The 15,679-nt window shown below is 36.9% G+C and overlaps 1 protein-coding gene across 1 annotated transcript in view; it reads left to right on the top strand.

Moving 5' to 3' along the window:
- The window catches only part of ZC2HC1B (zinc finger C2HC-type containing 1B), a 53,132-nt gene that overhangs the window by 5,344 nt on the left and 32,109 nt on the right, over positions 1–15,679 (top strand). The window contains exons 2-4 of the mRNA XM_077776018.1: positions 5,109–5,170; positions 7,704–7,823; positions 8,339–8,477. Coding sequence (XP_077632144.1) covers positions 5,109–5,170; positions 7,704–7,823; positions 8,339–8,477 — 321 coding nt within the window. The remainder of the gene's footprint in view (positions 1–5,108; positions 5,171–7,703; positions 7,824–8,338; positions 8,478–15,679) is intronic.

Here is a 15,679-nt window from a genome sequence, read left to right as displayed (position 1 = left end):
AAAATATGTCTGTTAGATAAGCTTCATCCAGGCCTGAGTTATAGTGTTGCTGACTAAGAGTGTTCACGGTTACTGAATCAACAATATATATATTTATACAAGGTGCCTTTAAGTAGGTTGATAGGTTGATAAAAAGTGTGACCAGAGACTCACAGGACCCTGACCCTGTATTTCCCCCAGAAGTAATAAGTCTGTCTTTGCCCATTCAGTGCTCACAGAGACGTTATGGAATGTCACTACCACAAATAGCATGAGGCACTGCTGAAGCCATGGGTAGGCAGAACTCCTCTTTTAATCCTTTTGGGAGAGTAGACTTACAAGGATTAAAAAAGTAGACAACTCCCAGAGTTGGAGAGGGCAGTCACCCAGAGGGTATGGAGTGAGGGAGAGGATCTAGAAATCCACTTCTTTTCAGAAAACTTTCATCTTGGCCCTCTATTTTGGCAAGCCCTTCCTCGTTTATCTCTTCCCAGTTCCACAGGTACTTGCTGCTCTGGGGCTTCCTACAACTTTGAAGGGTTCTGCAGTGTGGTTTGGGAAGTGGATGTTGATGTAGTGTTAAGTCTTCCAGTTCACTTATGTCTATCACTTTTCCAGAGTCCAATTTTTTGGTCTTCTTTCCTCCATGGCCCTTGGCTCTCTGTCTCTTTTCCTTTATTGCAGTTTTTTTGGGAACTTGGGGAGAAGCAAAAACTGATTTGGGGGTTCTCTCAGCCATCCTGTCTTAATTCCTTTTTTTTCTTTTAGAACTCATGCCCCTAAGATAAGTTAATAAGTTGTTACCCCCTTCACCATAGGGCCAAAGGAAGATGTTGATATTGGTAATATTTGTATGTTCTGGGCTGCAGGGAACGACTTTAGAGTTTTTTGACTGACAACTGAATGAGAAAATGTCTTCCTTTTTTCTACCATGCCTTTATAAGGAAGTGTGGATTGGTAGGTGTCTATACAGAGCATTCTTAACTTCCAGTTCAGAAAGAGAATGTCTAGTCAGGAGTGAAAGTTTTTGCAATATCATTACAGCCATAATCCTCTCCAGGCTTATTTTTCATTGTTAGCATGCTAAACAAAATTGTTGGTGGCTTCCAGATTATTTTCCTCGTTTAAAAAATTGTCTTAAGATTTTAAACCAATGTGTAAAAGTAATAGCCAATATATAAAAATAATGGCCACTTCAGTAGTCTACTAAGTAATACTCCTATTAGGGTAAAGACAGAAATCGCTAAGTTGGTACTTATTGTTTTAGAATTTTTCCCATCAAAGGTTCTTTTTAAAAATGTTAGTGTTTTAATTTTTAAAACAATATTGTTTGTAGAAAAATTGAAAATGCAGGAAACTAAATGTGCACCTTTTTATCACTTAGGTGTGTGTGTCTATCATATATATATATGTGTACATGTATGCATGTACATATCTATCTCCAGTCTTTATTTGTAGATATATGAATAAAAATGTATCATTAACATTTTCCATGTTCTCCCACAGATCATTTTTAATCACTACATTCTCATTCACTGGTTGGCAACCTATTTCCTAGTATAATTTTTGACTCTGCAGGCCATGTGATCTCTGTTAACAACTACTCTACTGTTGTAGTGTGAAAGCAGCAATAGATATCATATAAACAAGCAAATGGGCGTGATTCTTTACCAATAAAACTTTACTTACAAAAAAATACAGTGTCAGATTTGGCCTACTGGCCACAATTTGCTGACCCCCAGATTTTTTTTTTAAACTTTTTATTTTGATAAAATTAGTGCACAAGAATTGCAAAATAGAGATCCCATTCACCTTTTACCCAGTTTCCCCAGCTTAAGTTCCAGTTTAAATAACTATAGTGCAATATCAAAACCAGGAAATATGCATTGGTACAATATACATTTATAGTTCCAGACCATTTTATTACATCTGTAATAACTGCAACCACATTCTAGGTACAGAACTATTCCATTACCCAAAGGTCTCCCTCATTGTACCCTATATAGTCGCAACCACCTCCCTCCCAGACTAGTCTTCTCTGCTAGCAATCCGTTTCCCATCTTTATAATTTTGTCATTTTGAGATTATTGTACAAATGAAATGATACAGTATGTGGCCTTTTGAGATCGGCTTTTTTCACTCAGCATTGAGATCCATCTAGGTGTTGCCTATATCAGTAGTGTTGTGTTACTGAATAGTATTCCAGGTTTGGGTATTAACAGTATAAGCATTCACCTGTTGCAAGGCATTTTGGTGGTTTTAAATAATTCTTTGAAGGTTCTAGTGATCACATATTCTATGTGATTCAGCCTTCTGGAACAAGCACTATAGACCTCATTGATTTCCATGTTTGGATCAACTGAGAGGCACGTGTTCTCTTCCTTATGGTCAAGCTTCAGAATGTGGTATTTCAGGTGTTCTGTTGAATATTGTATATCATTATTTTAAACTCATTGAGCTAATTAAAACTCATGGATTTAAATCAGAGGCTATTTATCCTTCGGGGACTTCCATTTGTTTTGTAGGTTAGTACTGACATACCTGTATTTATGGTAATAGTTGAATATATAATCTTAATACTTGTAGACACAGAGACTCAGGTTTGGCTCTCAGTGTTACTACTTACTACTTGTGGTCTTTGAAAAGTCCCCTAACTTTGAATCTCTGTCATCTTATCTGTTAAAAAAAAAGAAAAAAATAGTAGTACCAACTTGGCCTTACGGGGTTGCTGTGAGAAGCAAATGAGATTACATAGGAAAAGTGTTTGGAAAACAGGGAAACACCATACAAATGTCACAGTAATATTGGTAAAAATAAAAATCATCCTTCATTATCAGTTTAGAAAAAGGAGTTTTATAATTATGATGAGTACCTTTTATTAACTAATAAGTGTGTAAGTGGTGGGATATCCTTGCTGAAAAAAAATAATTTTAAAAAATAATTTTAAGACCTAGTTTTACAGAGTTACAAGGCCAAAAGAACAGAGAGGAAGAGTAATATTTCTGTATGCTGTAATGGATGACCTGTGTTGCAAATACAATACCATCTGGCAGATGTGAGAAGAAATCATTTAAATCAACAATGTCTGTAATGAGCTACCATCTGATTCCTGTTAATCAGTCCTTCCTTTTTCAAACCTTTTCTTGGTTTCCATGACCCTGTTCTCTCCTGTTTCTCCTTCTGGCTTATCATCCTCATCTTCTTGGCCTTTAAATATGGAGTTCCCTAGGGATCATCCCTGTACTTCTCTTTCCATGACCTCTTCCCTGGCAATATCATGCCTTTACATCACTCTCCAAACAAAGCCTACATCTGTGTCTCTAGCCCTGACCTCCCTCATTTCCATCCTGCTGGCTGGATGACTCTCTCAAACTCAGTATTTCCAAAGCTGAGGTCATTTTTCTTACTAAGATGGCCCTTCTTTTCAAATTCTGTTTCTGTTCACAGCCTAACCATCTTCTGTGTTCTTCGGCACTGTTCTCGCTTCACCACTTCCCAACTCTCTCCACATCTAGTCATGTTGTCAATTCTTTGAGCCTGGTGTCTCCCATTTCCTCTTTTCTTCCCAGTTCAAGCCCACACCTTTAGCTTTTTAACTGAAATCCCATCTTCCCTCCCCAGTACCATCCATTCAACCCTCCTCACCTTTGTCACGTGAACTTTCCACAGCTCTATTCAGATTCTTCTCCATGTCAATGATTGCTCCCCTTGTTTGTAGAATAAAGCCCAGATTGTTAATCTAATATTAAATCCTCTCCATGATCAGTTTTTCTAATCTTTATATACTCAACTCCAGGTGAACTTTAAGTAATATGAAGCAAAACCTTTTCAGAATTCCATGTTTTCCTTTTCTTGTGACGCTTCTCTAACTTTAATGTAATTTGTGCACATATTCTTCTTTTCTATGTTGGATACATGTATGGTTTCTCTCAATATTTCCACAGGGTTGCATGTAGCAGATTATTTATTGAATGAATGACTCGTCTTGTGGTGAAACACAATTCTTGTTTGGCCCACACATTCAACAAGTATTTATTGAGCACCTTACTATGGATCAGGCACTTTGAGACATGGGGCACAATCTCGTGGGCTCAATCTCGTGCTTTTTTTTTTTTTTAAAGTATTTGACTTTATTCTTCATTTAACTTTTAAAACACCATTGTTTAATATTAATAACAATAGCAAGTAGTGAGCATATGGTGATTATAGTCCTTCACTCATTCATGACTACATATAAAATGCCAGCAGTGAGTGTTCTTCACTGACTTCAGGAAGAGGTGTGACAGCAAACACCAACCCTCAGATGATGCTTGTCTTCATGTACTTCTCCATTGTCTTGGTCCCATCTTTCCTGATTTGGATAGAACTCCTGTCTTTAGTTCTACTTGGTCCTTTTCATCAGTATTTTATGCTCCTTCTCAGGTAGGAGTTTTTCCAGCACTAAACTCTCAGAGAGAAAGCCATTCTCAGAAAAGTACCTTAAATTTGATTATTTGGTGATCCTTTTCATATGACCTTTGATAAATTGCCATGCCTTCACTCAGCACACACATAGACATTACACTCTAGTAGGAATCTCAAAGATGTTGTCATTAGATAATTTGTCACTTTTTAAAAATATCTGTTTATTTTGAGAGAGCATGTGCACAAGTGAGGGGATGGGCAGAGAGAAGAGAGAGAATCCCAAGCAGGCTCTGTGCTGTCCGTGTGGAATCTGATGCAGGGCCCAATCCCACGAACCCATGAGATCATTGACCTGAGCCAAAGTCAACAGTCAGACATTCAACCAACTGAGCCACCCAGGCACCCCAGATAATTTATGACTTTATACTAAAGTATTAACTTTGTACTTCTGTCTAAAGCAAAACTATCAGGCGCTTAGTTTAGGAATATGTTAAATGTACTGAGGTTGCCTGAAGGATATGGAATTTACCTGTTTAGTGAAGTGAGAAGTTCCTTTAGAAGAGGAAAATGGGTGAGTTCATGAAATATCTTCCTAAGAGAAGGAAGTTGGTGGGGAGGGAAAAGAGTGAGGAGATCAAGCTATTGAGGTCCCCTCCAGTTAGTCATTTCTTCTTGGGCAGGCAGTTCCACGAAACTAACATAATGTGCTTTTGGATCTCATACAGATGGCAATCAGGAGTTACTTCCCTGTGAAGTCTGTGGAAGACGCTTTGCAGCAGATGTTCTGGTAAACATAAAGACATTTTGTAGATGTGTTTCGTTGGAGTTAAATGAACTGTCAAGTCAGTGAGGAGGCTGCAGCAGCAAAGATTAAAGACAGATGTGGAGGGAAAGCAAGGGAAGAGGGTAACATAACCTATGGCTGGCAGGCCTGGAGGACACTGAGGCAGATAGATGCCACCCCATTCAGAAGGGAGTTTAATTAAACGCAGTACTCTTATAAAAAGGATACCAGATGAAAGTGTTTTGGCACAGCTGATTGTCTCTTGAGAGCTTTTGGCTCTTTCGCCTTTTCTATAAGCATCAAAAATTCAAATTTTAAGGCCAAAGCACCAGGGAAATTAGCTAGTCAAGAGGAATGAACATTGAATTTGGAGCATCTGGAAACTTGGCGTTTAGCCTCAAATTTGTCACTAATTCTGACAAGTCCTTTAACCTCCCTCTGTTTCCTGCTTTGCCACGTATGAAGACAGAACCTTTCAAATTTTTAGGAGTTTTATGTAATTTGAACAAAATGGATGGAAGGCCTGTTCCAAGATCTAATTGTTAATCAGATGCAAGCTAACTGCATGATCGATGCCTATAAAGTGGAATAAAAGCTTAATTTATTTAAAAATTAGGGAATCAACCAGGTATTAGACTCCAATATTATAAAGAGATACCCAAGAAAAATGATTTTAAAAAACCAACTTATGTTGATAATGCAACTCTGAGTTTGAACATTTTAGATCAAGGAGACATAAGCAGACTTAAAGGTTTTGGACCATATACCTAACCACATTTGGGGCAAAAGACTATACAATAAGGTTGTAGGTTTTCTTTCTCTGGGGAATTTTAAAAATGAAGTATCTGTTCTGTTAATCAGAACTGTGCTGCTTGTTGCCAAGCCGGGCTTGCACCCCGTAAGAATGAGTTTAAGACCTAGTGGGGTACCATTCCATTTGAAGTGGGATCACTGAATTTCAGGTGTGTCTTGGGTTTTCGTGGGTCTACTCTCTAGACCTATCGCCAGGCTACTAAGCATTTATTTGATCGACTGATGTGATGCCTTTCTCTCCTTTAATTTAAAATGGAAGGGACACCTGGATGGCTTAGTCAGTTGAGTGTCTTCACTCTTGATTTCAGTTCAGGTCATGATCTCATAGTTTGTGGGGTCAAGCCCCACATCAGGCTCTGCAGTGCAGAGCCTGCTTAGGAGTCTCTCTCCCTCTCTCTCTCTTAAAATGAATAAATAAATAAATAAATAATAAAAATGGAGAGCACCTGGCTGGCTTAGTCAGTAGAACATGTGACTCTTGAGGTCATGAGTTTGAGCCCTACATGGAGTGTAGAGATTACTTAAATAAAACTTAAAAAAAAAAAATAATGTGGTATTATAGCTTGTTTGTACAGGTATAGGGATTTTTTTTAATAGATTCCGTATTTTGTTGGGTCTGGATGAAGGAACTGTGTGTTAACTATTATTAGTTCCATATCCACCGAAGAAGAGGACAGTTAGTGGAAAGTTGTTGGTATAATCCTATAGCAGTGATGCCTTAGATTTTTGTAAAGGTGGTACACGGGCAAAGCCCTGTTTGTTGGTTCATTTTTTATGTACTAAAAATCCTGAATACTTAAAGGACTACTTGGCTGGAGTAAAGAATGTTTTCCCTGCCGATTGTCTGTTAAATGTTAAATATTGTAACATTTTAAAACTTAATATTAAAAGTTTAGATTTGCTCTGAAATAAATGACTTCATGGATGTGAAATGTTTGGATAAATTAAAGGAAAATATCTTCATAATGTAAATGGAATTGGTGTATTCTTCATTTATTTGTATGGGTGTCCCAGTTGTCTTTTGCAGATGTTCTCAAATATTTCTTTGAAACCTCTCCACTCCTTGAGGAAGTTAAGTAGTTTAATGTGCTGCATGTAGAAATGTGGCCCTGTTGAATGCATTTTGAAATTGCTGAGTGGTAAGAAGAGTTTTTCTGAGAAGGTTGCATTGGTAGGAGCTAAGTATCCCCCTGCTGTATGCAAAGGGCTATCTCAAAAGGGTGGTAAAATGGAATATTAGGATTGTTGGGACTCAGATTCCCTGTTATGTTACTGGATGACTTGCTTGTGGAATTTGGAAACTGTGGAGGCAGGAAACAGAAGACATAGGAAAATTTCCTTGGCTTCAGTGAGTACCTAGCTCAATATCAAAAATATTTATTTCGATTTAAACTAGAACGTTTGCCTTTTCAACATTATTTAATGCCTGGAATCATTCACACAGCCCAGGTAGTAGAGTTCAGTATATAAAACCAAGTTCGAAATATGTCTCTGTAGCTGTGGAGGCCACAGAGGCCTTTTCTTGACCTTGCCCTCACGCAGTATCTAGTGCTGTGTAACATGGGTGGAGAGAGCCAGATGGATTTGCTCTGCTGTGATTTGAGAGTTAGAGAATGAACTTGGCTCCGAAGGTGAACCCCCGTCATTCTAGTGGGGGCTGCTTAAGTACAAACCTTGTGACTGTACATGTTAAAAATTTTAATCCCCACTGTTTCTTTTCTAGGAAAGACATGGGCCAATATGTAGGAAACTCTTCAACAAAAAGCGTAAACCTTTCAATTCCTTGAAACAAAGATTACAGGGCACTGACATTCTCCTCGTGAGAAAGGCTCCTCAGTCCAAGGTACTATCAGTATCGTGCTTGTTCTTCTTGATTACATCCTTAAGTACATTAAAGCCCCTTTTTGGCTCTCTGGTTTCATTTTTGCTTGATAGTGCAGTGTAATGTCATGTAAGTATAATCCACCTTTACTGTTTTCTTTTTTAATCATGCTCACTTAGATTTCGAAATGTATTTCAGATACTTTCCAGATGTGGCAAAAAAGAATCTCGTTTATGTTTTCATTAAATCTAGCAATTAACTTGGAAGAGAGTCCTTTTTAATCTTACAGTTAAGTCTTTCTGTTAAGTGTTGTAGTTTGTTTTTCTGATTTTTATTTTGTGTTTTCCCACATTGTTGTGACTTGCAAGTTTTATTTACTGTATTTTCCAAATCTCTTTTTGTATTTTTGAACACACATTCTCTTTTCCCTCTAAATTTCACAGTCCTATGTCCTAAAATTTAAATCCCAGCTTCAAAAGTTGCAGTGGAGAGATGTACAGTCTAAGTTAGTATATATTGGTATTTCTTTTTTATAGCTTCAACCTGTGAGGAGATCTAACTGGAGGCAACAACATGAAGACTTCATTAACGCAATCCGTTCAGCCAAGCAGTGTACACTAGCCATTAAACAAGGCCGACCTCTCCCACCTCCACCTCCTCCATCCATCAACCCAGGTGTGGGGCCTGTTTGGTTTGCTTTTGGGCATTTTATTTTACTCTTAACCAATTGTGCTTGATTTGGGGCCAAAGCATCATGCCTTGCTTCCTCCTAGGCACTCTAAAATTAATAATAGCAATTAGATCATAAAAGTAATTTTATCATACAATATATCTTATCCTAATTTTATTTTAATACCGTGTAAAGATTCTGTGTTTCCTTCTAACTCTATTTCAACACAAGACTGCCACTTTACCCAGGGTCATGGCACTGCTTAACTCCAGGGGACACCATTCACATCATGGTCTATGAGAATGGGACTGTGCAGGACAGTTCTCCAATAGCTCCACGGTGTCAGTGTTTTTTTCTATTTTGGGAGGCGGGAGGGTGGCAGCGGGGAATAGGGTTTTGATTTGAGATAAAAATCTCATAATATGAAATTCACCATTTTAACCATTTTAAGTTGTGCAATTTAGTGGCCTAGAGGCTTTTTCCTTAAGCTTTTTATTTTGAAAATTTTCAAATTTACAGAAAAAGGAAGAAATAGTTACAGTGATCACTCATAAACTATACCTTCCATTGAAATTTGACAGTTGTTTACATGGTCATATTTTCTGTCTTCTGATTTTCTGGGNCCATGGTACTCAGTTAAGTTCCTCCTAATCCTCCTATACGTGAAACATATGATATTTGTCCTCCTCTGCCTGACTTATTTCACTCAGCATAACACCCTCAAGGTCCATCCATGTTGCTACACATGGCCAGATTTCATTGTTTCTCATTGCCATGGAGTATTCCATGGTATAGATGAACCACATCTTCTTGATCCATTTGTCCGTTGAGGGACACTTAGGCTCTTTCCATGTGTTGGCTATTGTTGAGAGTGCTGCTATGAACATTGGGGTACATGTGCTCCTATGCCTCAGCATTTCTATATCCCTTGGGTAAATTCCTAGCAGTGCTATTGCTGGGTCATAGGGGAGTTCTATTGTTAATTTTTTGAGGAACCTCCACACTGTTTTCCAGAGAGGCTGTACCAGTTTACATTCCCACCAACAGTGTAAGAGGGTGGGGGGGCAGAACTATTTACAACTAAGTTCCAAACATCATAAGACTTTACCCTTAAATATATCAGTATGCATTTCTGAAATATGTGCGCGTTTTCTTGCATAATCTATGGACTCATATTTTCCCAGTTATCTTAAGAATGTCTTTTAAAGCTCACTCCTTGCTCCCTAATCACAATCCAAGAACCATGCATTTTTTGTTGTTGTCTCTTTTCTTTAATCTTGCACAATATCCCTACTAAGCCAGTAGGCTTTTAGGATATCTTTTAGGACATCTTTTAGGATATCTCCTATTCTAGATTTGTCTGCTTTTTTACTCAGGCTAATGTTTAACTTGTATATTCCTCTATCTTCTGTTTTTCTGTAAATTGAAAATTAGAGTCAGAGACTCTATTAGGTTAATATTAATCCCTATCAGATATAAGATTTTAAAATATTTTCTCCCATTCTGTAGACTTTCTTTTCTTTCTTTTCTTTCTGTCTGTCTGTCTGTCTGTTTTTTTTTTTTTTGGTCTTTTCACTTTCTTGATGATATACTTTGATGCACAAAATTTTTAAATTTTGAGAAAGTCCAGTTTTATTTTTCTTTTGTTTCCTAGCTTTTGTCAAATCCAAAAAAATCATTGCAAAATCCATGTCATGAAGCCTTCCCCGTGTGCTTTCTTCTAAGAGTTTTATGTTTTCAGGCTTTTACAGTTTTGTATTTGATCCAGGTGGAGTTAATTCTGTATGTGAAATAAGGTAAGATCCGAGATTCATTGGAAGTCGCTTATCTAGATTTACATGTGGACATCTAGTTTCCTCAGTACTATTTGTGAAAAGACTATCCTTTCCCCATTGAGTGATCTTGGCATCCTTATAAAAAGTCATTTCACCATATATGCAAAAGTTTATTTCTGTGCTAGTCTGTTTTTCTATATGTCTGTCTTTATGCCAGAACCACCCTGTTTTGATTACTCTAGTAAATTTGTAGTAAGTGTTGAAAGTCCTCCAAGATTGTTTTGGTTATTTGGGGACCTTTGAGATTATATATGAATTTTTGGGATGGGTTTTTTTTCTGTTACTGAAAAAGGCATTAGAATTTTGATAGGGGTTGCATTAAATCTGTACATTGCTTGCATGGTGTTATCATTTTAACAGAATTGTTTTCCAAGCCATGAGCATGCATTGTCTTTTCATTTATTTATCTTTTTTTTTTTTTTAATTTCTATCAACATTTCATTGAATAGGTATAGGAAGGTACAAGTTTTTTACCACTTTGGTTAGATTTATGCCTATTTTATTCTTTTTGATGTTATTGTAAATGGAATTGTTAACTTTCTTTTCAGATTGTTCATTACTAGTATATAGAAATATGACTGATTTGGGGGTATTTTCTAACCTGCAACTTTGTTGAATTTTGTTAGCTTTAACAGTTGTTTTTTTGGTGTGGAATTTTTAGGGTCTTCTACATATAAAATTATGTCATTTGGGAACTGATGTAATTTTATTTCTTCCTCTCCAGTTTGTCTCTTTTATTTCTTTTTCATATCGAAATCCTCTGGTTAGAATTTCCAATAGTATATTGAATAGCCATGGTGAAAGCATACATCCTTGTCTTGTTTTCCATTGAGTAAATGTTAGGATTATAACTGGCTATTTCAAGCATAATTAAAACATATTATGTATGAAAACAATACAGTAAGGTTAGGTAAAGCAAATGGACATACATTGTAGAAAGTTTTTATGTATTATACATGAATAAGGTTAGTATCCCTTATACTTGAATAGGTGTAGTATTATTTGAAGGTAGACTATTATATCTTAAAGATGCCTATTATAAACCCTAGAGTAAACACACAAAAATCTTGACATATTACTAATGGGTGGAGATAAAATGGAAAAACTTTCAATCTAAGAGAGAATAGGAAAAGAGGGGAAAAAACAACAAAGATGGTAGAAAGACAAATAGCAAGATGGTAAACTTAAACCTAACCATATGGATGGTTGCATATAACTGACCCCTTCAGATTAAAGGCAGATTGTCACTGAATATGAAAACAAGGTCCAATTATATACTTTCCATAAGAAACACACTTTAAATAGAAAGATAGAAACAAATGTGCCAGGCAGGTGAGAAAACAAGGAGGTGACCCAGGTAGGCCTACAGAGACCACACTCTCACTCAGGACAGCTGCCTCTACGTTAGCAGGCTGCCACCGCCTCAAGGAGACATACGCCAGGGTTGCCAGATCTAATTTCTCAAAGGATGTCAGAAATGCAGATTTCCTGATTTATAAATACCAGAAACTCAAATGTTTTAGAAACTTCAGGTTTGAATCTCTGAGGTTGGAAGTCAGGCAGTGGTTTTCCTTGGAGGGGTGGGGATGAGCAGGAGTGGGCATGAGGAACATGGCTGAGAATGTTCTGAGTCTTGATCTGGGCTGGATTACATGGGTGTGTGGAGCTTGTAAACATTTCGTGGAAACATACACTTATGATTTGTGCCTTCCCCGTTGGATAAAAAGATAAAAAGAATTAAATACCAGCAATGTCAAAACAACTGTAGACTGCCATGTTAAAAACATAGGGAAAGATACACACACAAGTAATAATCATAAAGCTGGAATGCTAATATTATTATCAGGCAATGCAAATGTCAAGTGTTATTAACAAGGGTAATGATTAAAAATCTATATTCATCAAGAAGGCCTATCCATCCTAAATGTTTATGTACCTAGTAACAGAGCTTCAGAGAACATAAAACAAAAACTGACGAAACTGTAGACAGATTCACAGTTATATTTAGACATTTTAGTGTTCCTTTCTTAGTAGCTAATAAAATAAGCAGCAGGAAAATCAGTAAGGACCTAGAAAATGTGAATAACAGTACAAGCAGTTTGACCTAATTAATATCTAAAGCTATAAGGTGACATGCAGCAACAGCAAAGTATAATTCTTTCTAAGTATACGTAGAGCATTCATCCAAGGTAGACCACGTGAGGGCCACAAAGTAAGTTTCAATAAATGTAAAAGGATTGAAATATCATGCAGATTGTTACTTGACTCAGCAGAATTAAGTTGAAATTAATGATGAAAATATATCTAGAAAATGTCCTAATATTTGGGGGCGCCTGGGTGGCTCAGACAGTTAAGCGTCCGACTTTGGCTCAGATCATGATCACACAGTTCGTGGGTTCAAGCCCCACGTTGGGCTCTGTGATGACAGCCAGCTCAGAGCCTGGAGTCTGTTTCAGATTCTGTATCTCCCTCTCTCTCTGAACCTCCCCTGCTCATGCTCTCTCTCTCTCAGAAATAAATAAAACATTAAAAAAGAAAAAAAGAATTCCTAATATTTGGAAATTATCAGCTTTTCTTAATAATCATGGATTTAAGAAGAAATCATAAAAGAATGGGAAAATATTTTGAACAGATGGTAATGAAAACATACCAAAATGTGTGGGATTCAGCTATAACAGTGCTAGGAGGAGATTTATATACTTTTAAAAAGCTTATAAGTAGAAAAGAAGAAAGGTTTAAACCAATTACTCAGTATACTTCCTCTTTAAAAAGTCACAAGAGGGGTCCCTGGGTGGCTCAGTTGGTAAGTGTCCGACTTCGACTTTGGCTCAGGTCATGATCTCACAGTTCGTGGGTTCGAGCCCTGCATCAGACTCTGTGCTGACTGCTAGCTCAGAGCCTGGATCCTGCTTTAGATTCTGTATCTCCCTCTCTCTCTCTCTGACCCTCCCCTGCTCGTGCTGTCTCTCTCTCAGAAATAAATAAAAAATTAAACACTTTTTAAATAAAAAGTTACAAGAACAAATTATACCTCAATTAATTAGAGGGAAGAAAATAGTAAATGTAGTTCACCATATTAACAAAATATTCTTTTTTAATTTTAATTTTTATTAAAAAAANTGAGCAGGGGAGGGGCAGAGAGGGGGGGAGACACAGAATCCGAAGCAGGCTCCAGGCTCTGAGCTTTCAGCACAAAGCCCAACGTGGGGCCCGAACCCACACCATGAGATCATGACCTGAGCCGAAGTCAGATGCTTAACCCTTGAACCACTGAGGTGCCCCTAACAAAATATTTTTAAAAGCATATGATTATCCCACTAGATACAGGGAAAGCTTGTGACAAAATGCAACACCTGTATATATTTTAAAAAGAAAATTCTTAGAAAGGTAGAAATAGAAGGGAAACATCTCCATAAAAGGGCATTTTTGAACAATCTGCAGTTAACATTACACTTGATAATCTGAACACTTTCCCACTGAGATGAGAAAAAGCAAGGATATCTATTCTGACCCCTTCTGTTCAACACTGTACTGGAGATGTAGTACCCACTGAAATAAGGAAATAAATTATTGGAGAGGAAGAAGAAGTAAAACTACCTTTATTCATAGACAACATAATCATGAATGAGTAAACGTAGAAGATTTTAGGAAACTATAAGAAACCTACTGGAATTAAAAGTTCATTTAACACATTTTGAGGATATAAAGTCAATATACATAAATAATTTATATGTCTATATAGTAAGCATAAACAATTGAAAAATGAAATTAAAAATACATTTACAATTATGAAAACACATTAAATACTTAGATGTATGTTTAGCAAAATATGTGTAAGACTTGAAAAATGAAAACCATGAAACACTGTTTAGAGAAAAAAGACCAAAATAAATGAAGAGATTTACCCATTTTCATGATTTGAAAGACTTGATATTATGTTATGTCAGTTCTCCCCAAATTGAACTATGGGCTCCATGTAATTCCAGTAAAATTCCCTGCAAGTTTTCTTTGCCACATAAGGAATTCACCAGTTGACTCTCAAATTATGTGGAAATTCAAAGGATCTGGAATAGCCAAGATAGTTTGGAAAAAAGGGGGAAAATTGGGGTACTGACAATGCCTGATGTCAAAGTTATTTTGATGTTACAGTAATTTAACATTGGTGTATCATTTGAACAGAAAAGAGAATCTTGATGTAGACCTACCACCCAGGTATGGGCGATTGATTTTTGACAAAGCGAAATTCAATGTAGGAAAAGATAGTTCTATTAATAAAACAGGGACAACTAGATATACATTTGGAAAAAAATGAGTTGTGATCCTTATACAAAAATTAACTGACAAAAATTAATTCACCATGGAATTTGACCTGATATAAGTGCTACAACTATAAGATTTCCAGAAAAACCAAAAATCTTAGATCTAAGAGTCAACAAAGGATATAAGCAGGATATAAAAGGTAGAGATTCTTTTAAAAGGAAATTCATAAATTGGGCTTCACCAAACCTAAAAATTTTAGTCTTCAGAGACACCCTTAAGAGAGTGCAAAGGCAAACCACAGGCTGAGAGAAAATATTCATAATACATATGGTCAGAGGACTCCTATCAAGAATATATAAAGAACTCTTGAAGTTCAATAAGACAACCCAGTAAGAAAAAAGTGAGAGATGTATTTGAACAGATACATCACAACATGATGGCTGAGAAGCACACAAAAAGAAACCCAGCATCATTTCTGTCAGGGAGATGTGAATTACAACCACAGTGAGATACCACCGCATACCCACTTGAATCGCTAAAATTAAAGACTGACAATACAAATGACAGCTAGGATGTGGAACAGCTGGAGGTCCCACTGTTGAGGGGAGTGTAAAATAGTACAGCTACTCTGCACTGGTATTTTCTTAAGTTAAACATATGCTTATTTATAGAGCAATTCTATACCTAGGTATTTTTCCAACAAACTGGAAACATGTCCTTAGGCGAGACTTCTATATTAATGTTCATAGTGGCTTTATAGCATAAGCTAGGGGGGAAAATCCTGCTATTGTCCATTAGCAAGTGAGTAGATAAACAAATTGTGTAATTATTTACAAAACAATACAACTCCACAGTAAGAAGAAAGTGCTACTATATTGGCAGCAACATGGGTGTTCTATTATGTGAGACTATAGAACAGATAAAACCTGAGTGGCAGGAAGGGTGCCTGGCGGCTCAGTCGGTTCAGAGTCCCACTCTTGATTTCAGCTCAGGTTATGACCCACATTGGATTCCATGCTGAGCATGGAGCTTGCTTAAGATTCAGCCTCTCTCTCTCCCTCTGCCCCTCCTCCCCCTCAGTCATGCTTACACGCTCTTTCTCAAAAACAAAC

The sequence above is a fragment of the Crocuta crocuta genome, unplaced genomic scaffold (genome assembly GCF_008692635.1).
Source record: "Crocuta crocuta isolate KB4526 unplaced genomic scaffold, BGI_CrCroc_1.0 scaffold25, whole genome shotgun sequence".
Taxonomy (NCBI): Eukaryota; Metazoa; Chordata; class Mammalia; order Carnivora; family Hyaenidae; genus Crocuta; species Crocuta crocuta.
Note: the sequence above shows the minus strand (reverse complement) of the source record. Positions and strands in the feature narration are given on the sequence as shown.